At 35.3% G+C, this 26,000-nt stretch overlaps 2 protein-coding genes and 2 long non-coding RNA genes across 4 annotated transcripts; 1 reads left to right on the top strand and 3 right to left on the bottom strand.

Moving 5' to 3' along the window:
• The first annotated feature begins 11,335 nt into the window (after positions 1 to 11,335).
• Positions 11,336 to 13,041, top strand: LOC125473897 (ribonuclease MC-like). Its single transcript, XM_048577316.1, has 2 exons — positions 11,336 to 11,617; positions 12,646 to 13,041. The coding sequence occupies exons 1-2, from the start codon at positions 11,336 to 11,338 to the stop codon at positions 13,039 to 13,041; spliced, it is 678 nt and encodes a 225-aa protein (XP_048433273.1).
• A 358-nt stretch (positions 13,042 to 13,399) lies between these two features.
• LOC108865800 lies at positions 13,400 to 19,371 on the bottom strand. Its single transcript, XR_007254002.1, has 8 exons — positions 19,287 to 19,371; positions 19,104 to 19,160; positions 18,408 to 18,488; positions 18,198 to 18,268; positions 17,727 to 17,794; positions 17,309 to 17,464; positions 16,209 to 16,259; positions 13,400 to 13,753 (listed from the first exon to the last, which is right to left on the bottom strand). It is a non-coding gene; the product is annotated as an uncharacterized LOC108865800 (long non-coding RNA).
• Positions 19,372 to 20,196: 825 nt separating this feature from the next.
• On the bottom strand, positions 20,197 to 21,064 carry LOC125472190 (mitochondrial Rho GTPase 2-like). Its single transcript, XM_048573329.1, has 3 exons — positions 20,882 to 21,064; positions 20,686 to 20,767; positions 20,197 to 20,514 (listed from the first exon to the last, which is right to left on the bottom strand). Exons 1-3 carry the CDS (start codon positions 20,929 to 20,931, stop codon positions 20,236 to 20,238), a joined length of 411 nt encoding a protein of 136 aa, XP_048429286.1. The 5' UTR covers positions 20,932 to 21,064; the 3' UTR covers positions 20,197 to 20,235.
• Positions 21,065 to 21,350: 286 nt separating this feature from the next.
• On the bottom strand, positions 21,351 to 22,068 carry LOC125472178. The gene is made up of 3 exons (XR_007254106.1): positions 21,930 to 22,068; positions 21,748 to 21,818; positions 21,351 to 21,545 (listed from the first exon to the last, which is right to left on the bottom strand). It is a non-coding gene; the product is annotated as an uncharacterized LOC125472178 (long non-coding RNA).
• Positions 22,069 to 26,000: the final 3,932 nt, after the last annotated feature.

The raw sequence follows: 26,000 nt of genomic DNA, 5'->3' as shown, positions 1-26,000 counted from the left end.
ATGTATGGATTACATGCTTAAGTTGTGGCTTGTATTTATATGACTATACCTACAGACTTAATTGTATAACTTGCACACCCTCTCTTGTGGCCTTATGCCTTTATTTATACTAGTGAAGTAGGTTTTTCTTGCCTTACAAGTAATACAACAAGTCATAAAGGGATTAGATCTCCCAAATTCTATTGGAATCCTACTTCTAGATTTACATAATTACACTCCTAAATAATCATAGCACTCCTTTTGAGTGTGTAAAACTTAAGAAGTAGTTGCATCAGTTATTCTCAGATGATTGCTGAAGTCTTCAATCAACATAGGCAATACACACGCGAATCTAGATTAAGGTTGCATTAAGGAAACATAAACTAACAAAAACATGACAATGATAAAACCTAAAGCGGGACAAAACCCAAAGTATCAGAGAAAACTGTGAGAAGTGCAAAGTCAAAGCTTAAAGAAACAAGTGGCAATGAAAGCTCACTTTGGGGTATGACCAGTCCAAGACAGGTGCCTCATTAAAACCTCGTCAAGTTAGCAAAACTCAGTGGGACAAATGCTCTTGAACTAAGGTAAAAAGAAAACATTAAGGTCAACTCGGTATCCTCCATATATTCCCCTTGAGTTCGACAAAACTCCATAATTAGACTTCTATCGGTGTAAATTGGACAGTTTACACATTCCAATTCCGCAGACAAGCTTCTGAAAATTGAATTTCAGCAATGACTTAGGTGAAGAGATCGACGAGATTGTCTGGATCTTGTAATGCTCTTGTTGCTAATGTGAAAAGAAGAACTTTGATGTAATACGCTTGGTATGGTCTCCTTTGATGCATCTGTTTTAAAGTCGGTATATACATGCGAAATTATTCTCAAATATCGTTGTTAGGACATCAATGGTAGATGACAATCCACAAGTGCTTCGTATATGCTATGCAATTGCTCTCAGCTATGTAGACTCACGAGCTGTCTCTTAGGATGAAAGTATTCAGCATGGTTCGAAGACATAACAACTAAGTTTACTTGGTAAACCTTCAAGAAATTGCAGTCTCACCAATGGTAAAGACATAAACCACCTAGGATCTTATCATGTGTGTCTCGGATAAATATCTAGCGTTAACATAACCAACAAGGCAAGAATCAACATTGGGATCAAGAAGGCGACGACAACACTCGTATCATGTCTTTAACACCTTTCAGTGTATGCGTGTATGCGCATGACTGTGTCTCGCTATGAGCTTCACATAGAAGGATATGTCCAGCCTTGTACACTGAGACAAGTACAACAAAGCGCCAATTGCACTTAAATATGAAACTTTAGGCTTTAAAACCTCATCATCTTCCATCTTTGGACAATATGAGTTTCGTTATGCACCAAGCGTACGGACAACCATGGGAGTACTCAAAGATAATTTTTATCCTTGTTAAAGCGGCGTAGCACTTTCTTGGTGTAGTTCGAGTAGTGGACCAGAATATCATTAAAACAATGCTCGATCTCAAGACTAAGACAATAACGTGTTTTCAGAAGATCCTTCATCTCAAATTTCGGCTTAAGGTGCATAATAATTTTCGTTCCTCAAAGTCCCACTGAGATTCATGTCATCAACATAGATTGCAACAATTGCATATCTGAAACTAAACTTCTTAATAAAAACGCATGGGAATAGTTCATTATTCACATATCTCTGACTAGTTAAATACTCGTATAAACGGTTATACTAAATTCGTCTGGTATGTTTCAACCCATATGAATATACAGTTACCACATCCATAAGCTACATTTCAAGTCTTTCAGAAACTATTAGGCTTACGAGTTAATGGAACATTATCACATCCATAACAAGTGAATGTGTATCCTAATAGTCAATCACAGGGCATTGAGAGAAACCCTGTGTCACAAGGCATATGCTTATTTATCACTGTTTCATTCTTCTCATTACACTTCCTTACTAAAACTCACTTGTAACTAACCGGTTTCATATTGAATGGAGGAGGAAGAAGACGGGTTCTGAAGAGCTGTTGGGTGGACGAGAGGTGGTAATGAGGAGATAGGAGATGGGATGAACAACGGGTAGTGTGAAGGGCAGCTTCTAGTTTCCCCATGAATTAATCTTATTTCAGGTTTTTTATTCTTAATTTAAAGCCCTTTGCTTGAGAACAGAGAATTTGAGTCAAACTGAGCAGAATGGGCACCATATGAGCAAATATCAAGCTTGGATATATTTGATCTTAGAGATATGAGGGGATAGGGTTTGACTTCCATATGCGCTAGGTGATCCCCACAAATTCCATGTGCGTTATGTTGTTGGAAGAAATTATAAAGGTCCAAAGTGATTTTGCGAAATCTGGAACACGTGACAGAATTGAAGGCCTAGTGGTGGCCGACATGGCATTGCTCGTCGGAGTGGGAGGCTTAACTACAGCTGAGATCTAATAGTTTTCATCTCCAACACAACTACCATTCTCCACGAATTTGAAGATCATTCTGGCTACCAAAATTAAATTATGCTCTGAATTTTTCAAGTCCATGTACCATTTTGACTGCAGAGAAAAGCGAGCTAAGGTCGTATGAGGGAGGCTCGTCGAGCTCGTCTATGGCGGCTTTGGCATAGAGGACGAGGAGAAAAGGTCCCATCGTGGAAGATCATCGTCTTTTCTTAGTTTTGACATTTATATAATTAAATTGTTGTAAAATCGACGATATGTGTGCAGTGAAACATAAAGTAAATGAGACACAATATTTACGAGGTTCGACAAATGTGCCTACGTCCTCGGGGCAACAGTAGTACTTTTTTTCATTACGTGAAATAATAGAAGTACAAAAATAATTCTCACTATTTTCTCTCTTCTCTCTTCTCTCTTGCCCAGCTCACTGGTATTTTATTTTGTATCTCTCTTCTTTCTCTTCTTCATCTCCTATCTCTTTTCTTTTTGTCTTTTTTCCTTTCCTCCGTATGCTCTCATTTTATAGGCAAAAGATTAATGTAGCAACACCATTGCTTTACAAACTTTCTTCATATGAATAATAACTCATCTGACTTTTCTTTGGATGAATAGTAAAGAATTATTCATGTGGGCCATCCACATATTACATTACAACACTCCTCTTTGGATGGCTATATGTCAATTTCAGTTGCCTCGTTAAAACCTTGATCAGTTTTGGATGCTCCCCCTGATGAGTATCTCTCCCTGATTTCAAATTCTTCAATATGGCTAATTACTAAGTTGATGAATCTAATACCTTACATGATAGTTGGAGTGTTATCTTTTGAAGGTGGTTTACAAGCGCTCCAAATTTTAATGGGCCGCAAGCATTAGTCAATACATTCATGACTAGCTTCATGGAGATCAAGGTTCTAAAAAATGTTAGGTGCTAGTCGGGTGGCGGGTTGGCGGGGTCCAGGCAGATAAGGAAATATAGTAATGTAGATAGGATAATTAAATTTAATATATAATTATTGAGTAAGGTTAATTAAGGGGATAAGTAGATAATATGGTAATTTATCATTCTTTTAAAGTAGGTTAATTAAATTTAATATATAATTATTGAGTGATATGTTTTTTTTAAAAGAAGAACATACATAATTACACACACATATATATATATATATGAGTATTTTAAGTAGATAATATGGAAATATAAAATAGAAGACAACAAAACCTTATTTATATATCCTTATAAAATATTATTTTAAGTAGATAAGTAAATGAAAAATAAACAACTCAGTGGTTTGTGGTTGAAAACCAATCAATTACTCTATGTAACCCACCACCCCACGTTTCTCACATAATCCAAGGTGGAATCTGGTCCTATTACTGCCTTTGACCCTTGGAAAGTAGAAGCCTTTCTTTTTAAATTTATTTTGTTTCTTCTTCTTCATGCAGAACTCAAACTTTCGTTTCTTCTTCTCCCTCGCATAACCAGGCTGAAATCCAGAAGCTAAGCTTAAAACCAATCAATTGCTCTCTCTCTCTCTCTCTCTCTCTCTCTCTCTCTCTCTCTCTCTCTCTCTTCGCGCTTTCTCTCCCCTCATCCACGCATAGACGGCAAGCTACAGAAATTCTGCATAAGGCTCCGATGATATGATAAAAATTGAGAATTGCAGATCAAATCAAGAGTTGCAGATCCGATGAAGAGCTGTAACGATATTCAAAACGCCTAGGGTGCTGCCTAGCACCGCTTATACCACCTAGAGCACCCAGTTAGCGCCTAGGCAGCCGCCTAAATCTTCCCCGCCTTAACTGAACGTTTTGGCCTAAATCGGATCGGAGCTCCGCCGCCCAACGCCTAAGCGCTGCCTAGGCTAATTTTTAGAACGGTGATGGAGATATGTATTTATAAGAGATATGAAGACGCAACAATGAATCCTTGCTTCCTTGATCGTTGCAGAGTCGATCTATTTCCATAGGTAAATACAAATCCTTTCTGAGAGCGATTTGTATGCAGGCTAGAGAGGTATTCAAATTTTGCTTGCCCAATAAGACCATGGCTATTAGTGAGTTCTTTGGAATAGAACAAGCACATGTCTATAATTTCCTGGGGATATCAATAAAACTTTATTTCATTGCAATACTCATTTGTTGGTATTATGCTCCACATGAAGTGTAACATCTTATTTGCTAAATACAGTAAGGCACATATTTCATTAAGATATGGTACTCTTGGACCAAATATCAATTTATCATTTCCTTCACAAGGATGAATGATCTTTCTTAATGTCTAAATACTGGTTAATTATTTGAGTATTCAACTCATAATCTTTAATCCATATGGTTTTTTTTTAATATCATAAACATTTTGGATAAGATTTGTGTTGGCATATTATTCGATCTACACCTCGAGACAATATTCCTTTCAACGCTTTATAATCTTTCTAGACTCTTCAGGAATCTCATTCTAATATTATTAACTCTTGCAAGAGATTTAGTATGTTGCTACAACATCATAAAGACAGTACTCACTAAGACAATTTATACCATCTATTGATATTGAGTACATAATTTATGTTTTACCTTTCCAGGGTTTTCTTCAAGCAGTCTGAGTCATTTAGGGATTTTCTACACTTCATAACACATTCTCCTTTGGAATTTATACAGAGCCACTTGCTTTCATATATACTTGAAGGATTTACTTATGAAGATATGCTTTAGGCATTTCATAACGCTTCGTGTAATATATAATTTTCCATTTAAATGAACAAGTTTCACAATGGGAAATTATGTTTACAATATCACAATTTCAGGTTTCAACTAGGAACTTTGTGTCATATCATGTTGAGTGTAGTTCAGTGTATTACAAATGCCCATATGTAACCTTATGGGTTCGACATCATTTGGCGATTTGTACAATAGGTCCATTTTTCCACGTTCTTAATAAATTGTAATGGAATTGCCTTCCTCCATGTTGGCAAATAGTTTTGCTTTTTGTCGACGAACAAAAGAACGTAGCTCAATATCAACACAGCTCTTTGATGAATTTAGTAGCTACTGTAAAACCAAAATTAACATTGGTAATCATCAATTCGTGATCTCATAGTTCTCATGTGCATGCGCATGCGCATGTATATTTATAAGCATTTCATTACTTTGGATATCCCTGCCTTTTCAGGGGCTTTACATTGTCTCTTCTAGGACAGTCATCACTTATTAGATGAATTGTTTGAGAATTTGGATTATAACCTCCTCTAGAGCATTATAGAGCTTGGATTTTTAATCTCCACTTATGGGGAGTTGAATCATTGGAACCTACACATTAATCATGCTTTAGGCATGGGATATATTAAAATTGCCATGTCCATGGATTAACCTTTTGGAACTTGAATCCATACGGCGACTGTTATGCTTCGGGCATGCAACAATTCAGTAGTGCCAAGTCTATGGATAGTCTAACTGAGACTTCAATTCGTGCGGCATCTCTGTAATTTATAATCAATTAGTAATTTTCATTACCTTTTTGTACATCACATGTATTATATAAACTGATAATGTTTGTTGGGGATGTGACTAAGATTCCCATCTTGAACTTTGGTCTTTTATGGGCTCATCGTCGATCCATTTGCTTCAATCTCTTGCATAACAGAAGTGGTGCATAACCTTTGCCTTTGAATGGCCCTTTAAAGCATCACTTCTTGGTGACTAATTTGTACTTGGCAGCTTCAGTGTAAAGAGCCAACATCGTACTAACTGTCCTGTGACATTGGTGACTTGAAACCTAGCTCCAACAACAGTTGAAGATGACTACTTAAGAGCAATGCAAGGTAAGCAACCAGGCAAAGGTTCCAGGTAATCAGTTCTAGACCGGAAGATTGATTTCAGGTTATGACTGATTTTTTTCTTTCTCATTGTCTTGCAGGTAAGAGTAAGGGCAAAGGAAAAGACAGGGAAATAACATGATATGAGATACTCTTGCTCTTGACCCTGATGATATGAGGTATTTTTCCTCTTGAATGAAAACAGTAGAAGGATTTGATGCTGATGTAAAGCTTCTCGATTAAAAATATTTCTCACTGAGAAAATAAGTTTGGCATTTTGAGGGACTTGATTGAAAAGGTATTCTCAGAGAGAAAGAATATTGAATATGTTGATAGGTTTAGTTGCAAATGCATTATTGGCAAGGAACATGAGTTAGGTATTTTGGAGGTGCTTTGCCATGGAGGACGAAGGTCGACATATATAGGGATTTCTCAATAGCAGGTAGTGGTACATATGTGGCCTTGTCACCCACGCATGTCGACAATAGTGGTGTAGTTGGAATAGTGAACTTTACGCATTTTAACTTTGTCAGAGACATTTTAACATATTTGTCCTTGATATCCAAAAAGCGAAGATTATGTCTGAGAAAATGTTGACGAACTTTATACAGGAAAATCTGACTTTTGAAATTCGGAGAGCAGTGTCTTTTCAATTTTTGAACAAGTGGTTGTGTTGCCTCTCATTTTATAGAAGTATCAATTGTATCCAAATGCACGTTTTGAAGATTACCCACCTGTGAAAATTGTCTATGTTGTATTTCTGAGATTTCACTTTATCCAACCCTTGTCTTTCATCATTTCTGAAAATGGCTTGCCCATCTAACATTTGTTTAGATTTGAGTCTCGGGGGAGATGCACATGTCCCGCGCCAGGATAATATATGGCGTTTGTCATTCTTATCTTCTAATGACCATTTTACGATTAGAGACTCTGTGATGAAGGATGAGATGATATAACGGCTACAGTAGTAGATAAGAACCTTCTCACTCCCAGAGATAAAAGAATACTTTCAAATAGGTCTGATGAATTGGTTGTTCAAGACTATTTGGCTTTTAGTGTTCAATGTGATGGTTTTGTATCCAACATAGGCTAACGCCTACTTACTTGAACTCGCCAAGTCGAAACATTAATGGATAAGGTGGCAAGTCTTAGACAAAAGATCAGAGGGCTCAAGCAAGAGAATAAAGAGTTGCACAAACTTTTAAATATTTACTCGACGAGCATGAAAAGAAAGCTCGACCAGCTACAAGAATCCAAATGTCGGATTTAAAGTGATCACCAAAGATTCGTAGCTAGATTCTGAAGGCAACTGATGCCTTCCCCTTCTAGTGTTTTGCCAAGTATTGGGGTGTCACATGATCACCAAAGATTCGTAGCTAGATTCTGAGACTTCACATGAGAAACCTTTATGAAGCCCCCCCCCCCCCCCCCCCAAAAAAAAAAAAAATTTGTTTGTTTTTGTAGTTGTAACTCATGTGTATGCACATATATGTATAAAAAAAAAAATTCTCCCATTTGATTTTATACATGTCTGAAAGCTTCTACTTTAGCTCGTTATATAGGGAACCCATGGAAACTTCTGGTTCCATAATTAATGAATTAATGAAGAGACGATGGAAACTTCTAGTTCGATAAATATGATTCAATAAGCCTTTAAGTATAGATGTTTTCTAATATCATATGCTTCCACTTGAATTCTTAGGCATTATGAATTCATGAAAATATGTCTTGTGTAAGATGTCGAAGGTCACAAAATCAGGTTTTGCTAAGTTCACCATTTTCTTATTCCCAAAAGGAAGAAATTCAGGTATGACAAAAATTGCGATAATTAACTCATACCACATATAACATATGTCTACACAAAATGTTAGAACTTCAAGTTCTTCACATTATTCATATTTTGAAATTCAAGTCAAAATATTATTCATATGTACTCGAAATTTATTCTCAATATTGACATCGGAATTCATGCCCATACTTAATCTGTGCATGGATTAAGGAACTTATGGTCCTCATTTAAATGATTCTGGCCCTCATTTAATAGTTTGTGGATTGAGGTACTTGTGGCCATCATTTTAATTTAGTTGAGGAATTACTACTCTCTTTGTTGATTCAAAACTTCAGGTTTTGATTTTGATCAAAGAACTTCTGGTCCGATCTTTTTATATGATGAGGATCATGAAACATCAGATTATAATGTGATCAAGGAACTTCGGATCCTTGTTAGACTCATCATAACAAAATGTAGTACACTAAATAAATTAAAGCAATATGCGGTAATTCCAACCATGATAAATAAATTGCTATTTAGTGAATAAAGCTTGTGACAAGGGCTTTGATTCAGCATCATTCACATAAATATCAAAGCTTAAAGCAAAGGGTAATAACTCCACCCACTGTAAATAAATTGCTTTAAATAAATAAAACTTGTGATAGGACTTTAAACCAGCATCATTCACATAAAAATGCAAAACAGAAAAGGCAATGGTTGAGTCTCTATCTTTTGTTTTCTTCTTGTTTTCACATGGTGCAACGCACCATTCCAAAAGTCTCACTATTTTATCTCTTCTCTATAGCCTAGCTCACTGGTATTTTATTATGTATCTCTCTTCTTCCTCTCCTCCATCTTCTTTCCTTCCTTCGTATGCTCTCATTTTATAGGCAAAAAATTATTGTAACAACACTATTTGCTTTACAAACTTTCTTCATATGAATAATAACCCATATGATTTTTCTTTGGATGAATAGTAATAAACTATTCATGTGGACCATCCACATATTACATTACAACATAAATTTTTTTTGTTTGCATTTTGTATACATGGTAAACGAGTGGTATCCACGTCAACAAATACGTGAAACTTACTCTTACAATATCATCACTTAATGATCAATTTGATAGATTAATTGATAGATGTATAACGTTGCAATTAAGACCCAACTTTGTGTATGACATTGCAATTAATGTTTTGAAAACAATATATGAGATTGTAGTTGCACTCAAATTTGAGAATCTACTTGTAATTCACCCAGACTTAAAATCACATGAATGACTTTTAATATTTTGATTCTATGTTATTCACATGGCACAATATGATTGGCTATGTGGGTTATAGTTCCCCACAAAGCACTATAACAGAATAGAAGTTTTAACGACTTGGTATTTTTGTTATTTGAAAACAGTTGAGGATGAGTTTTATAATTTTTTTGGAAACAGTTGATGACTTGACCTAGATAGTTATTGTATCTAGCGACGGTAGCTGAGTATGAAACAAAACGAGCATATAAGTCAATATTTAAGTGCACTTAAGGTGACATGCCAACTATAAGGATGAGTTTTATATTTTTTGGAAACAGTTGACGACTTGACTTAGATAGTTATTGTATATAGGTTGCAATAGCAGAATGTGAAACAAAACGAGCATATAAGTCAATATTTTAGTGCACTTGAGGTGATAAGCCAACTACCTATATTAATGATATACACACCAAGAGATGTCTTTGTGTGAACAAAATTGAATTCACACAACACTTGGCTTTAACACTTTCCCACATGAAGAAGAGATTCATATAAGTCAATATTTTAGTGCACTTGAGGTGACAAGCCAACTACCTACATTAATGATATACACACCAAGAGATGTCTTTGTGTGAACAAAATTTGAATTCACACAACACTTGGCTTTAGCACTTTCCCACATGAAGAGGAGACTCTTTTTGGGTGTTATACGTAATATTTTTAGTTTTTAAATCTTTGTTTAAAATCACAAAAATTAAGATTTAACGATAAAAATATTCAAAGTATTGAGTAGTCTGAAGTACTCAAGAATTTTTGCATGTAGGTATATATACAACAAGTGGTGTCCTGGTTCTTTGTCAAATTCTTATTTCAACGAAGGTAATGCTAGGGAGACTAATTTCTTTTACTGTTTAAGTAATTAGTTATAAGGGTAAAGTTGTCAATTTATTAGCAAAAAATGTTGACTAAAGGGTTATGTAAAAGTGAATTACAACTTGAGGGGGTATTAGTGCAATGTCTGAAATGTGAAAGGTTTTTGTCAAAGGTCTATAAACCTCAAAACGTGTTAGCGTAATCAACCCAATGAATATGTTAGAAGTACATATTGAGGAGCATTTTAGGATTTTAAAATATCTACTTTTAGTTAAAGCAAATTAATGCAAACAAATTTTCATGCATGTAAGTTAATTGTGACATTAAACTGCACATGGTTACTACATTTGTAACTGCAACCACCCACTAAGCGGAGAAATTTTTCATTGTACTCGGAATACGAGTGATACATCACGTGTTATTATACAAGTGAAGGGAAGTTTTATTTTTTAAATTGTTAATTTTTTTAACACAAGTATCTCACCACTTATATAGTGGCATGCAATGGCGGATCCAAGAAATATTATTTGGGGGGTCAGTAAGAATAGCGAGTGTAGCGTCCAAAATTTTTTGGACGAAATAGCATGCAAATTGGCATGTCATCGAGCTTTGGTAAGCCTGAGGTCATTTGCCAAGTCATATTGCACGCTTGTTGACAGATGCCAACAACTTTCGGCAATCATGTCGACTGATGTCAGTAGCTTTTGAGCAAGCATGTCGACAGATGATAACATATGCCTAGTGAGCTTATTGCCATATGCCCATAGCACATACTAGGGCATAAGGCTAGCAGCTACTCACTCAGTGTTCACATGGGCAATTCGTCGAGCAATTGTTGGAGGGTCAGCTTTTAAGGACATCTCAGATTTTCGAAGGGCAGCACCAGGCTCTTCCATGAAAGATTTCTGAGCTTTGGAGGGTTAGCTGACCCACCTTGCCCTAAGGTAGATCCACCCCTGATGACATGTGTTGTACCATCCCATGTCCAAGCACACTAAAACATTTCTCCACTAATTGATAAATTGTTGATGATGATAATTTGACAGCCAATCACTTTCATCATGCATTAATTAGTGTGTTCACGTATTAGTAGAGTATCATGAATGCATATGGGTATAAATAGTGGACGAACATCTCAATATAGGGTTGTAGTAAAACACTGATCGATAACTAAATGAGTCCGCTTAATATCATCGATCATGTCATCACTATTATTCCATTTATACATTCTCCTTGCAATATTAGTATTATACAATTTATACACACACATTGCAATATTTCATCTTCCAGTTTCCTCCGTCTTCCCCACTCAAACTTCGGGTGCCACACCATACGAGTTTCTCATGTTCACACAGCAGTGGCCGAAAGCTGTGAACGAATCTAGCCCATTGGCCCAATTTACAATCCACGGCCTGTGGCCGTCAAAATATAAATCCGGACCAGTGTTGCGGTGCAACGGAACAGATTTTGATGAAAACAAGGTAAATTTATTTCAGCTACACTATCCTTCGTGCACGCGAGTTCTTCAGGTATTTTTTAAATCATAACATGTTACATACGACTTACATATTTTAATGTATTTGTATACGTAAATTGATAAAATAAAAGTCAAATATTTGAAGTAAATTAATAATTTTAGATCATGTTAGAAGAAACTCCTCATAAACTAATTAAAGCAGCTGAATTCACATAATAAAATCAGTGTCTACAAAATTTACATTAAGAATAGAGAAAATAATATTTAATAAACAATTAATTAAATCACATTACTGCTAGCCCATTATGAGGCTAAGCCCACCCCTCTTTCCCTCCTTAGTGTAGATAATATCGTTTGTTTAAGAAAAAAAAATCATTTAACAATTAATTTAATCATATTATTATCCATGTGCGAAATACTTTTTTTAAAACCGGCATTACACGCCTCTTAAGATGTTTTGAACGTGTTTAAAAATAGAGAAAATAATATTTAATAAACAACTTATTGAATCACATTATTGCTAGCCCATTGTTGGGCTAAGCCGCTAAGCCCACATTCCCTCCCACTTAGTGTAGATAATATCGTTTGTTAAAAAAAAACAATCATTTGACAACTTATTTAATCACATCATTATCCGCATGCGAAAGACATTTTTATAACCGGCACTACACACCTCTTAAGATGTTTTGAAAGTGTTTAAAAATAGAGAAATTGAATCACATTATTGCTAGCCTATTGTGAGGTACTAATTAAAAATTTTAAAAATAAATAAATCACTATTAAATGATGAAAATACCCCTGTCTTATTTGATGCATTATTTTGGGATACCTTTGAATATTTTTTTTTTTGTCTTGGGGGCATTTTTGTCCAAATCTTTATGTTGAAGCTTGGTGACCCCAAAAGCATTATTCACCTTTTGTGTTCTCTTTATATACAGAAGATATTAGAAGTACTCTGTCATAAATAAGGGTTAAATTACTTCAAATGTGTTTTACTCACCAATGAAATGTGTTTCCATATTTTTGACATAGATGACGCCTGACCTAGAAAAGAAGCTCAATATCTCTTGGCCGGATGTCGAAAAAGGGAATAATATGGGGTTTTGGGAATACGAGTACAATAAGCACGGTAGGTGTTCCGAAGAAACCTTCTCCCAGACCGAATACTTTGAGCTCGCCAACAAGATGTGGGGAAAATTGGACATAGCTCAAATGCTTGCAAACCGTAGCATCGTTCCAGGTAAAAATTATACCACATCTGAAGTTGTGGCTGCCATTAAGAAAGCAACTCAGCATAACATCACCATTCGTTGTAAAGGCCAAATATTGCATGAGGTGATTGTATGTTACGACCACGATGGAAAACAAGTGATCGACTGCGATCGTGACAAAAGCAACTGCGGTCAGTCTATATCATACGTGAAGTAAAGTAAGATCACACACGTACATGTGTGCTAATAATGAAATTAGATGGATATCCCAAATTTAAATATGTACTATTATTAAATAGGATAAATTACACTTTATCCCTTTAAGTTTAGATGGAACTAGAAAATGTGCCCGCGCGTTGCTGCGGGACTTGAATGTATCACCTTGAACTGCATGAATAAGATACATTTAAACTGAACAAATTCAACACAATCATAAATGAAGAAAGGGATAGATGAGTGAATGAGGTTAGTAAGATATGCAGCTTCGTTTTTATATACATTCAACTGAGCTTCGTTTTTATATACATTCAATTGAGCTGACATGAAAAGACATTGTACCATGAACAGGACGAAACTGAACGTTTTGGTTCCCTAATAAACAGAAGTAACAGACAGTTCACACAAATCTTGCCCTTGTAGTCAATGTGGCAAAATATATATCATGTAGATTAGGCAACATAAAAACTATTTTGTTCTTATTCTAGCATCTAAGTTTTCAAGCACAAACGTGCAAAGCAAAAAACATGCAGGACGCCTGTTACCGTAAGAAACAGAAGTAACATGCAGTCCACACATATTTTGCATTGCAGTTAAGATTGAGTTTCGTTCTTGTTCAAGCAGCTAAGTCTTGAAGCAAAAATGTTGAAAGCCAAAAACATGTAGAACGCCCTGCAGCAGTCGTTCTTGTTCAAGCAGCAAAGTCTTCCGCACTATAGCAAAGAAAATAAATCATAGTTTAAAAGAATATCACACGATGGTCCTGTTTAGAATCACAATTTACTCCCCAATTTCCACCTAACTCCGAACAAACAACATTGATAAATCTTTATCATCACCTTTAACAAAATAGATCACAGCGAAAAGAAAAAAAAAAGTTCCTATGCAAACAAATTCTTCTGGATGTCCAACTTAACCCATCTATGAGAAGGCAAGCAATCGGACGTGCATTTAGACCAAGGAAAATAAATTATACAACTAAAAACATCAACCGATTCTCTTGAAGAGAACACACACGCATGCCAACATATTATTCACCAGATTCTAAGCTTTCATTTTCGTTCTATCCCTTTCGTTATCTAAACTTATAATTATCAAAACAGCAATAGAATAATAGAGCAACCTTCAATCATTTATCAAAACTGAATTAATTAAACTTCTGCTCAGCACTCCGTTAATTTTAATTGCAACTCTCGTTCTAAGAATTAAAAATTTTGCATTTGAATAATCAAACGCACTTACACATTACATTCCTTTTATTGGTTCTTGACACAATACATTTTAGGATTCGATATTACAATAATATCACTGAAACATGAATCGCAATAGATATAGAAACCAAACTTGCACACAACAACAAAAAACGTTTACCTATCCAACATTTCAACATAAGCATGATATAGAAAGACAGAAATCCACATGTCACTTTGTTTTTTCAGAACCAACAAAAAGGGCAACTATAAGAGAATGTAACCAATTTTAAACAGTAAATCAGTCTCCCAATAAAGGAGAACATAAGCATGACATACAAAGATCGAAAGGCAGAGTTAATTTGGTTTCCTCAAAAGCAACGAAAAGGAGGCTGAATCAGATCAAATTAAACAAAGTGAAAACCGGATAGACAAAGATTAGAAATTTGCTTGCATCTCTATCATATCCCGCATTTCCTTTACAAAATAAACAATCATGAATACAAAGCACATGAAAATCAGCAAACCATAAAAAACAAAGATAAACGCACAAATTTCCAAAGAAATTGAAATTGTGTCATGAAAATTAACTAACGAATCATATTGAGACATCTTTGCTTGGTGCTTGGCAATGCTCTAACTCGGTATGGAGTTTTAAATTATTCTATCCAGGTACAATGATGGGGATGCACTGCCAGCTGATGACCAGTCATTTATACTTGATAATGTTCTCAATTACCATCCGAATAAAGTTGTTAAAAGGCGTTCTGGAATCGGTCATCTCACAGTATGCTTATCTACCCTGTTTTTGCTTAACTGCGTTTTATTTAGAATTATGTTCAGCGCACTTTTGATGCATTATGCTTGGAATCTGTGACTGATTTTATTGTTATATTGGTTATTGTACTGTTCATTTCATTGTAGGGCAGACAGGAAACATTAAAATAGTAATGAAGCTCAGAATATTTGCTAAACACCAAAACCCACATCACATGCCCTCTACCTAACAAAGATAAATTAAAAACTACAATACAATGCTGAAAATCTAAAGTAGCCAGAAACCAAAAGATCTTAGTGACAACTTGCACGGACATTACAAAAATGCAGGACTCAAAACACACTAAAACGTCTAGAAACTCGAAGTTATCGCTATTTGGTTATGAAGATAGATATATATCACCAGGAAACCCAAAAATGGCCAGGATTTGCCAAAATTTGTAAATCAAACACATATGCATCAACTCCTTTTCCTCTGTTAGTCTGTTATCATCTCACATGCCTCACTATTCGAGACTGGATCAATTCGATCACAGCCAAACTGCCAGTATTAAACTTAAGGAAGTACCGATCAAATGATCTAAACATTGTGCATTACAGATCCAAATCAATAGTGGTAATAAATAAGATAATTTCAGTTGTTATTTGCAATTAAAATTGAACAATGCTTATTCCCAAGGAATATCTGACAATGATTGCAGCAATCAAATGTGCGTTCAATTGAATTAGCTATGTATTTGAGGATTTGGGAAAGGTTTTTTGAGAGTAAACAGACGTTAATTATTAGCTATGTATTTGCTTAACAAACAGTAGCTGAAATTGCTATGTATTTTTCAATGGGGAATTTAAAAACCAATCCCAATTTGTCATTGCTCAAACAAATTGGAATTTCAGAACCAATCTCAATGATCAAATTAACGAAATATTTCTTAAGCTAATTTAGAAAGGCAAATTGCAAGATTTTGAAGGAATTTGAAAAATGAGGGAGAAAAAACCAAATGAGAAGGTTGTGCCTTATCTCCCTCACAAAATCATTCGCACAAAAACCATAGCTTTTGATGGAATTTCAAAACCAAACAAATCTCAAAGATAAAGTTGTCATGTAAACATGTCTAACACAGATTTCTCAATTATTAACACTACTCTTTCTCAATTATTAAAAACATAAAGATCAAAGTCAATTGGGTGTATAATTATATACCTCATCATGCCAAGCAAAGCAACCAACTTCTGCCTCCAACGACCCAAAATTCTGAAAATTCCAAAAAATTTAATTTTAAAAAAAAAAAACATAAGAAAGAAAAAACCCAGCATAAGAGAAATCTACAAACCGGATGCCAGATCATCAAAAGATTAAAAACCACTCAGAATCAATTAGCATTTGAGTCTAAATATGAGAATTTGTGAATTTGTTCCATAGGATAGTTAACAGGATACTATCATATCAAAACCAACGCTGAATAAAATCAAGCAATGAGATTGCGATGATATAACATCATTTCCTTAAAGCTTCATATACTAACCTAAAAAAGAAAATATGGGAAGAATAGACTGCCTCCATTGGCCCTCAAAGTCTCCTCACCACCAAACCACCCGTCTAGATGCATTTGCCTGTTCTTTCCCACAATTCTTAGAGATCAAATAGAACCCTCGGATTGACTGGGGACAATATGGAAATCCTTTTTGAAGCGGTAATACAGGAAGACATGAATAATTTTGACAGAAAGACACACAAATTGTTGAGGGAGGATGTAAAGCTTCTGCACGGAAGGTTTCTACTCTTGTACATCTAAAAAAATTAAATGAAGCAAGAGAAATTCAACAAAAAAACTTGATAACCCTTGCCCAAAAGAACTCACTAAATTCAAAGCATACCATCTACACTGAGTCACTAACATACATTGCTCAGTTAGGACTCTGTTATACTTATCATCCTTGATCAATGTAATCATATATTTCATAGCTACACTCCCCATTGACATACACTAACATAGCATCTACTTTTTTGCTGACTTTATTTGCTCAGTTAAGCAATAGCCAACATACACAATCTGACAATCATAGCAGCTACAGCAATCATCCATAAATGGGCAGAAATACAAATACTATTATATTGGGGTTTGGAACAAATAAACCAATCATCCAATTCGAATGTTGTTTGGAACAAATACACTAACCATTCAATTGAAATGGCATTTGGCACAAATACATTTTTCCATTAATTGGATATTCAATTAACTGGGATTAAAAAATGATTACCAAACAAAAGCCAATTTTCTAAAGAAAATTATTGTTTTATACCTGCCAATTCCAAAGGCCTGTATAAGCCCAAAATTGAGGGATGGTGACATCTCCAATTTGGAGTTGAGGATCTGCATTTCCTGCAATTCCATAGTGTACAACAGCTTTCACCTTGAATAGGGTTTGTAGTAATTGAGTTGAGATGCCTGCATTGAGCTTTTCACAGGTTTCTACATCAATTTTTTTCCAGCAAGTTTCTACAGAAAATACTTCAATAATATTGAATGATACGGGAAATAAATGGTTAAGATTTACACTAAAAGATTTAATAATTGTCGAATCTAACGGATAATACACTTGTAGTATTGAAGCCAGACATTGTGTCTACATCATTTATTAAATACATTATCTATGATATGCACTGACCAACGAAATTAATCAAAGTAAAACAGATGGTCATCTGCATAATTAAACATACCATGCTCAATCCAGTCATAACAATTATAACCTTTTTGTCTTCCAATCGTCCAATTCGAAACCTTCTTCCTGTCAAATTGGGTATGTAGAATTTGGTCTAAAGTTATTTTTCTTTCAATTACAATATTCTATGTATTTATAAATTTCAGAGCAGAACGTGCAAAGGCAAGAAAAGCAGCAACAACGAAACTCATATATACCATGAGCTATAAAGATAAACATTTTAGCAAATGATATTGATTTCCGCATACTCATTATTCTCCATATACACTCGTGTTTATTTGGGTCATTTGAATTGAATAAAAAAATATAAAAAAATAAAAAGACAAAAATTCAACAAAGGTGCAGAATAAGAAAATAGTGTGAGAAATCAGTTTCATTTAGGAAATATATGTACATATCACTCAAAGAACACCCATGTAATTATACAAACTTAATGAATATATATATATATATATAATTTTATGCTTACCAGCAAAATCCAAATACGGTAGGCTCTGATCAGCCACAAAGCTTGTAGATTGAGGCTATAACCAGAGATATCTTTGAAAAAGGCAGATCAGATTCATGAGGAAATAAAAACTTTATGTTCAAATACGAAAAGCAAATCAAGAAACGCAAAAACTTGAGAACTAATCGAAACCCAATAGAGAAAAACGAAAATCCAGAGAAACCCACTAACCTGTTCGAAGAGTGACAACCATGCAAACATTCCCCATTTTGACAGGAAGAATAGCAGAGTGTGACATAACCATTCTGAAAACTATAGTAGCAGGTTTCCAAATCATTGAAGATAATAAATGAATAGCTAGACATTGAGAATCGTTTTCTTCATTAATTAAACAATAGAATGTGTACAGGGCATAAGTCAAGTTTGCTAATATAAATATCCTCATTATAAATATCACTAAAGCGTGCACATACATTGTGAGGTTTGCCAATATTTTCATCTATTTCCAAGTGTGTGCTGGTTTGTTTTTTTCCTTTCAAATATGCAGTTCTTTTCATTTGAGTCTAGATGTTAATATTTCTACGATTCAAGTGCCATTTTATTTCTTCACTTGGAAAAAGAACTAAGCCTTTTAAAGTGGTCGTGGTGGAAAGTAATTGGATACCATTGTATAATTTCTTGACTCACTGCACATTTTGTACCTAAAATTTCCACTTGATTATGTTTTAGCCTCTACCTATTCTCTTCCTTAATTTGGTTTTGCCTAACCAAAGTCTTTTCCTGTTTAAGGACACGCGCCCTATGTTATTTCCTTCTCCACTGCATTCTTATCTTGCTAAAATTTATAACATCAAACCATCAGAATCTCAACCCATAATCAGTTTTACCCGCCCACAATAAATCAGAATCCTCAAGCCAACAACTTACATTTGATTCAGGAAGTAAAGTGACTTGTGCATATACTTCATCAGTGTCTGGTTCAGCCTATAATTCAGCCGAAAGAAACATATTATTCCCTCGCAAAGCCCAATAACTTGAGTACAAAAGAACCAGCTAAACAATTAAATCCAGAATTCTTAGTTTTCTTTATAAGAGCAGCCACCACACTACCTTCAATGATACATTGACAACCCGACAAAGAATCTTCGATGCAAGATTATACACTGGCATCTGCTGATTAGTCGATGCCTCCACCTATTTTTGAAACCAGAAAATCCAATTGACAATTAGTGATAAAACCCAGAAACACAACCTAATATGCATCAGCTACAAAAACCCAAATAAATAAATAAAAGACTCAAATTTCTATGTAAAAGCGAACATATTTTGACCCCAAAACAAAGATGTCATAGATGGAGGAAGAGAGAAGCGACAAAAAGGGAGAGACACTAACTCAACCCCACCATCTCTCTGCAGCCAACACACTCATTCCCTCAACCCTACCCTCAAATCTTGTACCCAATCAACTCTCTTTCTGTCCCCCTAATCGTGCACCCGTCGTCACCTTCTCTCTGCAACCAACCCCCTCTCATATCTCCCCCAAATCAGACCCCCACTCTCTGCAGCCAACCCCCTCTCCTCTCTCCCCCATATCACACCCCCATCCCGTGAAGGCACTGACACCAGACCACCTCCCTAGAAACCGGCCCTAAAAACCCATACCCATACCTCCCTTACCCGTTACCTTTCTCGAAGCAAAAAGTGTTATATGATAGTACTCACCCCAATCTGGTTAATGACATTCACTGCATAACGCTCACCAGTAAGTATAGTCTCCCTCTTTGAGAAAGGCCTGAGGTCAAAATTGGCAACAACAAATTACCAAAGCCAAATGAAAGAATAAATCTACAGTCACCACAAATATTTTCTAAAATGGAAGATAGACTAGAGTCAAACAGGAAAGGGATAGCAGACACAGTGAGCTTTGTCTCAGTTTGAAAAGAAAATTGGGTAGTTTCAGGAGCAAAATAGTTCATTTGTGTAGAACTATAGCAGCATCTGAGAGCTAGGAAGTTATCACCCAATAAATTTTGTTATACCAAAGATTCAGAAAATGGGATTAGGTATGGTGGTACCCTTTCTCTTCACATTTATAATATACGGAGTATAGTGAAGGGGGAAAGCCATACCTTCCTATGAATGAATTTAAAAAAAGGGATTTTCCTGCATTTTTAGGACCAAAAACAAAGCAGCTAACATTTCTTTCCGTTTTTTTCCTTTTACGATCTACTGATCTTCTTCCAGTAACATGGATAGCTGAAGCAGGACTGCCATTGTATCCAACATATATCAAATTCGCCAAACTTCGGTTTGGATTTAACAGTGTCATGAGGGCCCACTGGAATCACAGAAAAACAAAGATATAATTACAATTTACAATTGGCTAAGGAGATTCTTTAAACAAAGAAATAAGGGAAACATAAATATCATCCAAAATAAATGGGAAAAAAAATTCATGAAGAGCATATGTAAGCTAATTTAAACAGGGTAGCAATGAAAACGAAGATACCTCAGACAAAAATGCATTAAGAGGTAAATTCCCAGATGTCGTTCTCCCTGCAGCATCCTTATAAGGAGCTTCACTCCAAGGACTGAAATTTCGGTAAACAGCATATTAAAAATCTATTTTTGGAGAATAAAAAGAAACCATGATGGGAACATACATTATTTTATCCACAAATAACAAAAGGGTAAAAGGAACATACATTATTTTACCCTCACCAGTCAGATCCAAGTCAATCCATACCAGGGGCATTTTGTACTCTTCTGGAGGTATCTCCGTAATTTGCTTACTCTGCTTCTCATTTACCAACTATGACTCATTTCCACATAAAAATAGAAAATCTGGATAACAGCAACTAACGCCAAATCCGAATAATGCACAAACCCTAAACCCTGAATTAACATAAATTACATAAATCATGTGAAAATACAAAAATTACAACTTGAATTCCAGAGACAGACCTGAAGAGGGGAAGACTGACTTGAAGCTGTTTGACAACTTGTGACCTGGTGACGTACCTAGCTGCATTTCCTTCCTTCTTCTTTCCCTGCAAATTTGACGGACAATCAACGGGAAGTGTGAGAAAATGGTGAAATTAAATATTGGAAATTGTTCTTTTAATACTGATGTATATAGGAAAGCTTATCGGAGAAGGAGGAGGTGACCTAGAACTCACCGCAGGCCTGTAATGCTTATGCTTCACCGGGGCCTCGATTTGCAGATAGAAGCTCGGCCCGATCGTAACGAAGCACAGCCTCTCTGCCCTTTGAAATCTGAAATCCCCACCCAAAAAACCACGCACGGGCCTTCCTGATGCGAACGGTGGAGTAAGACGACATAGGAGAGAGAAGGGATCAGCGAGGGATCTGAGGGAAATTACAAAGTGAAAAAAAATTTCTTGGGATTTTTATTGTGTCATTTGAGTAGCTAAAAGAGGACTATAACAGTCAAATATAGTGAAAGAATAATTAAGGGCAAGCTGATTGTATGATTAAAGAAATCTCAAACCTTCCATAAAAAAATCAAAGCGAAAACCAGAGAAGCGTGAGGATAGGAAGAGATTGATACCTTACCGGACGTTGGGGGTAGCCCAAGTTGACTGAAATCGACGAAACCTTGCTCGACCTCTCTCTCTTTCTCTCTGTCCACATGAGAAAACCACATCACCCAAAAGGTCAGAGATTTCCAAAACCAAAAGGAAATTAAGAAAGAGAAACGGATGGGGGAGAGAGAGAGAGAGATAGGAGTACCGTTAGTTAAAGCGTGGACGGCTTTGGTTCTCCGACCACTGTAATCCCTGAAGATCTCTTCCGCCCGTCGACTCGAGTCCATCTCCCTGCACTTCTCCTTCATCCCACCGAAGCTCTCGAGTTACAAAAATGAAGCCGAGTTTGTGTGGTTTTGGTTTTAGGAAGCAGGTGCCGATGTTATTCCAGAGATGGTGTTGTGGCTGCTAGGGTTTGAGAAAGTGGAAACGAAGCCAGAAAGTTGGCTAAAAGCACCCGAGTGGCAATCTTGTAAATAAACTGAAATGTGATCCAAAACACTGTTCATATGAATAGTGCGATTTCCCCTCCTACTTTAGACTAAAGTAATTGCAACCTCATATAATATTTTTAAAACATTTCAATTTCATACACAAACTTGTATTTTGTTGCAATTTCATGCATTCATTAGTCAAACCGTTAAGTGATGACATGCTAAAAGCATGGCCTACATATTTTGATGATGTGTCATATAAAAAATATTTAATTATAAAAAAAACTTAAATACAAAATTAAATTAAAAATAAATAAAAAGCGGCCCACCCCTCTTCTTCCACACGACCATAGGGCCTCCATCTCCTCCAATCTCCATAACCACCAGTGCACCACCCCTCCCAATCCCTAAACCCTCATTCTCTAATTCTCCCAATTATTCCGATGCTTCTTCTTCCCCAAATCTCCGTACAAAATCTATTTATTTTTCGCTCTCAATCCGAAGAAAAAAACCTTAGAAATTTCATGGATTTCAAAATTTTATTTCCCAAAATTCAAAACCATTATCTTTTCCGCATCAACCTACCTGCAAATCTGAAAAGAACCCTCCCAAATTTCCTCCTATATTGCGCCGCACTTACTTGAACCAGCGTGATACCTGTCACATCCCGAACCGAGGTCGGTGGGACCCCACACCCGGTGTGCGAGTAAAAGTAAAAACGAAAAATAAAAACTTCTCTTAAACCAGTAATTATTAAAAAATCCTTACAGAGTGTACAAAAATAAGAAAAAAACTCTTAAATCCCTTGTCTAACACAACCTCAGCTCGTCTAGCACCTGTCTTGTCAAATAACTCATCTGCAAAATCAAAGGGTGAGAGGTGAGCAACAACCAATGTCGCTCAGTGAGTTATTTATATGTAATATGCCAGTTAAGCGATGTCATTTTAGTTACTATAGAAAATATAATAATAAAATCAAATCATTATGCACGTAGTGCCATATCACATCATCCCTTTACGTGTTCATTATATCCTTCATAAATAGTAACTCACTACGTGACTCCTATTGACCATTCTGCCCTAATGTCCCCATGTGTAATTTACATTTATCCCTCGGATTAATGCAACACTAAAATTCTCATGCTCCCCAAACAATTCTAAATATCCACATCTCTATATCAATAATTCTGAAAGCAGTTCCACAAATCTAACATACTTGACTTGAAATAAAGAGATAATTGAAAATAAGTATAATTTGCAACATATTACATAAATCACTCACCTTAAGATTCCAAATTTTAACAAGACAATCCAACTAACATCTTCACACATCCAACCCCTAATTTTATCGGATGTTCCTGGATGAATTCTAACTAAACAAATGGAGCAGCAGCCCCTTATTTTTGGGGCTCTCTGCAGCTCTCTCTGCTTCTCTGCGTTGCTCTCTGCAAGTATGCTCTCTCTCTCCTCAAAACCGAAATTGGCTACTCACTCTGCTCTCACCTTCTGCTGCTCTAATTTATCAATCAGAAAGCAGCAAATATAAAATATCCCAAAAGCAACAAGTGGCACTCAATTAAAAAGAATACGGGTTCTTACAATACCCACACCGATCTGAATGTCTGCACCGAACGCAGAATTAAGCACAGAATCCCGATGGTCACAATTTCTTTTAGATCCGAGCTTCCAATGCCATCTCTTCCCTATTTAACGGTAAATTTAAAGGATTAAGTAACAGTTGTATGAAATTGAAATGAAATAGCGTTAAATGTTTGAGATTAAAATATTTTAAAGATGTTGTAAGAAATTGAAATTAACCTCAAAACTAAAGGGGTAAAATGTATTTTACCCTATTAAATATGAAGTATAACTTTCGTTTTCAGATGGATATATACGTAATTACATATAGATCTGCGAATAAAAGCCGGTGTTTAATTAGCACTAATTATTTGTATTACTTTGAGTAATTAACCTGCTTATCATCATGATGTATTCATTTGGAACTAAGTTGTTCGCATGATGGTTTTGAAATTATTTCTATCACGCAGCCAAAGAACGATTATTGGATAAAGAATTTGAACTTACGTGTTGGCTTGTGGAAAGTTTGTAATGTAAAATAGATAGATAGCTCTAAATTCAACAAACAGAGATTTTTTAATGTAACTGGAATACGAGGCAGTACAATGTATGTCATTATACAATTCAAGGAAAGTTATTTTTTAGTAAGAGTCCCGCAATCATATAATAACATGTAGAGTATCACTCCGTGTTCCTACGTTGTTACATTTTTAATATATACCCCCTCCATGACCACGTTGTCATACTTAAAAACTATAATTGAACAGGTGAATGACTAGTTTGGTATTGTTGTGCTTTAAAAAAAAAAAAACTTTTGCTATATCTTGAAAATAAACAACTATAAAAAAAATTAAATGTTTGGTAAATTTTTTTTGTAGAAGTGCATTTAACAAAACCAAAAAAAGACATGCAAATCAAAAGATGATGAATGAATTATAATTAGAAAAACATATAAGCATTTGGCCTGAGGCTCTTATTACAGCAATATAGGTTTATCGCCAGCAACCTTACAATTTGATAGAGAAGGGTGACAGGGTATCACGTTCGTTCCGGCTTTATCAAAACAAATTCTCACTTCATGCATCGGATCCGGTGACACGTCGGGTACCGCTTTGCCTCGGAGGATAGGGTCGTGACCAGTCACTTGTGTAATGGTATTGGCGAATGGCAATGGTAGTGAGCGTATACAACTCCCCTTGAACGATCTTATATTTAGCGTTATGAAACATACTGGTTACATTGTACATGGACCATAACTTGTTGGCCTGCACAAAGTATAGTAACTGGGGGAAGGTTTGGTCGGAACATACACCATGATTGTTGTACTCGTACTCCCAAAATTTGAGATTTGAAGCATTTTTCATAATAGTTGGCCAAAATGTCTTCAGTGTCTTAAGCAATAGAATCTACTTAGACATCTAATGAAAATCCCAAAAAAAGAAAAAAGAAAATATAATTTCATTTTGTAATTTGCTTGAGAAATAATTAAAAACTGCTTTTTATAACAATAATTAAAGACTGTTAAAAATGAAGAAAATAAACTACAAAATACATCAATGATCGTGAACTTGTCCTCCCATTTCATTTTTGTCTCTGAACTTTTCCTTTTGGATAATAAAACTTTCTTTTTTGTTTTCTATAGTCCTCGAACTCATTGTCATGTATCACTTTGGTTCTTTTTGTTAACTCCATTTAATTTTCTGTTAAACTTAGGAGCAAATAGGACTGTTTGCAGAAGAATTAATAAAACAAAACATAACAAAATTCGTACTTTTTCTTAAAGCTCCTAGAATGTGGTGGATGATGACATCCCCTGGCCTCCCAATATATTTTTATTTTTAATTTTGTTTCATAATCTTCATTCTTATGTTATTGCTTTACTTGGGGTGTATGGAATTTGAGGGATTTTTATTTTTTGTACAAGTCTTTGACTTTAATTAAGATTTTAAGAGAGTTTATTAAAATCTACATAAATTTGAGTGTATTCAATTAGGATTTTACAGAAGTTTATAACATTTCAGGTGTAATTAATTATGAGTTAATTTTAAAGGCTTTTTGAAAAGTTGATGAATTCGAGGAAAAATTAGAGAAATTTCATAGTGTATTTCGAGCATTCACAAATCTCGCATTTTCCCATGAGATTTCGAGACACTTGGATCAAAATATTTTACATAGAATCTCTACAAATCCATTAAAATTTCTCGAAGTCTCAATTAAATACACCCAAAATTTTCCCTGAATTTAACCGAAAAATATATAGAGTT

The sequence above is a fragment of a genome, unplaced genomic scaffold, assembly GCF_019419815.1.
Source record: "Pyrus x bretschneideri cultivar Hongxiangsu unplaced genomic scaffold, Pyrus_bretschneideri_v1 Contig11, whole genome shotgun sequence".
Taxonomy (NCBI): domain Eukaryota; kingdom Viridiplantae; phylum Streptophyta; class Magnoliopsida; order Rosales; family Rosaceae; genus Pyrus; species Pyrus x bretschneideri.
This window is presented reverse-complemented; position numbering and strand designations above follow the sequence as displayed.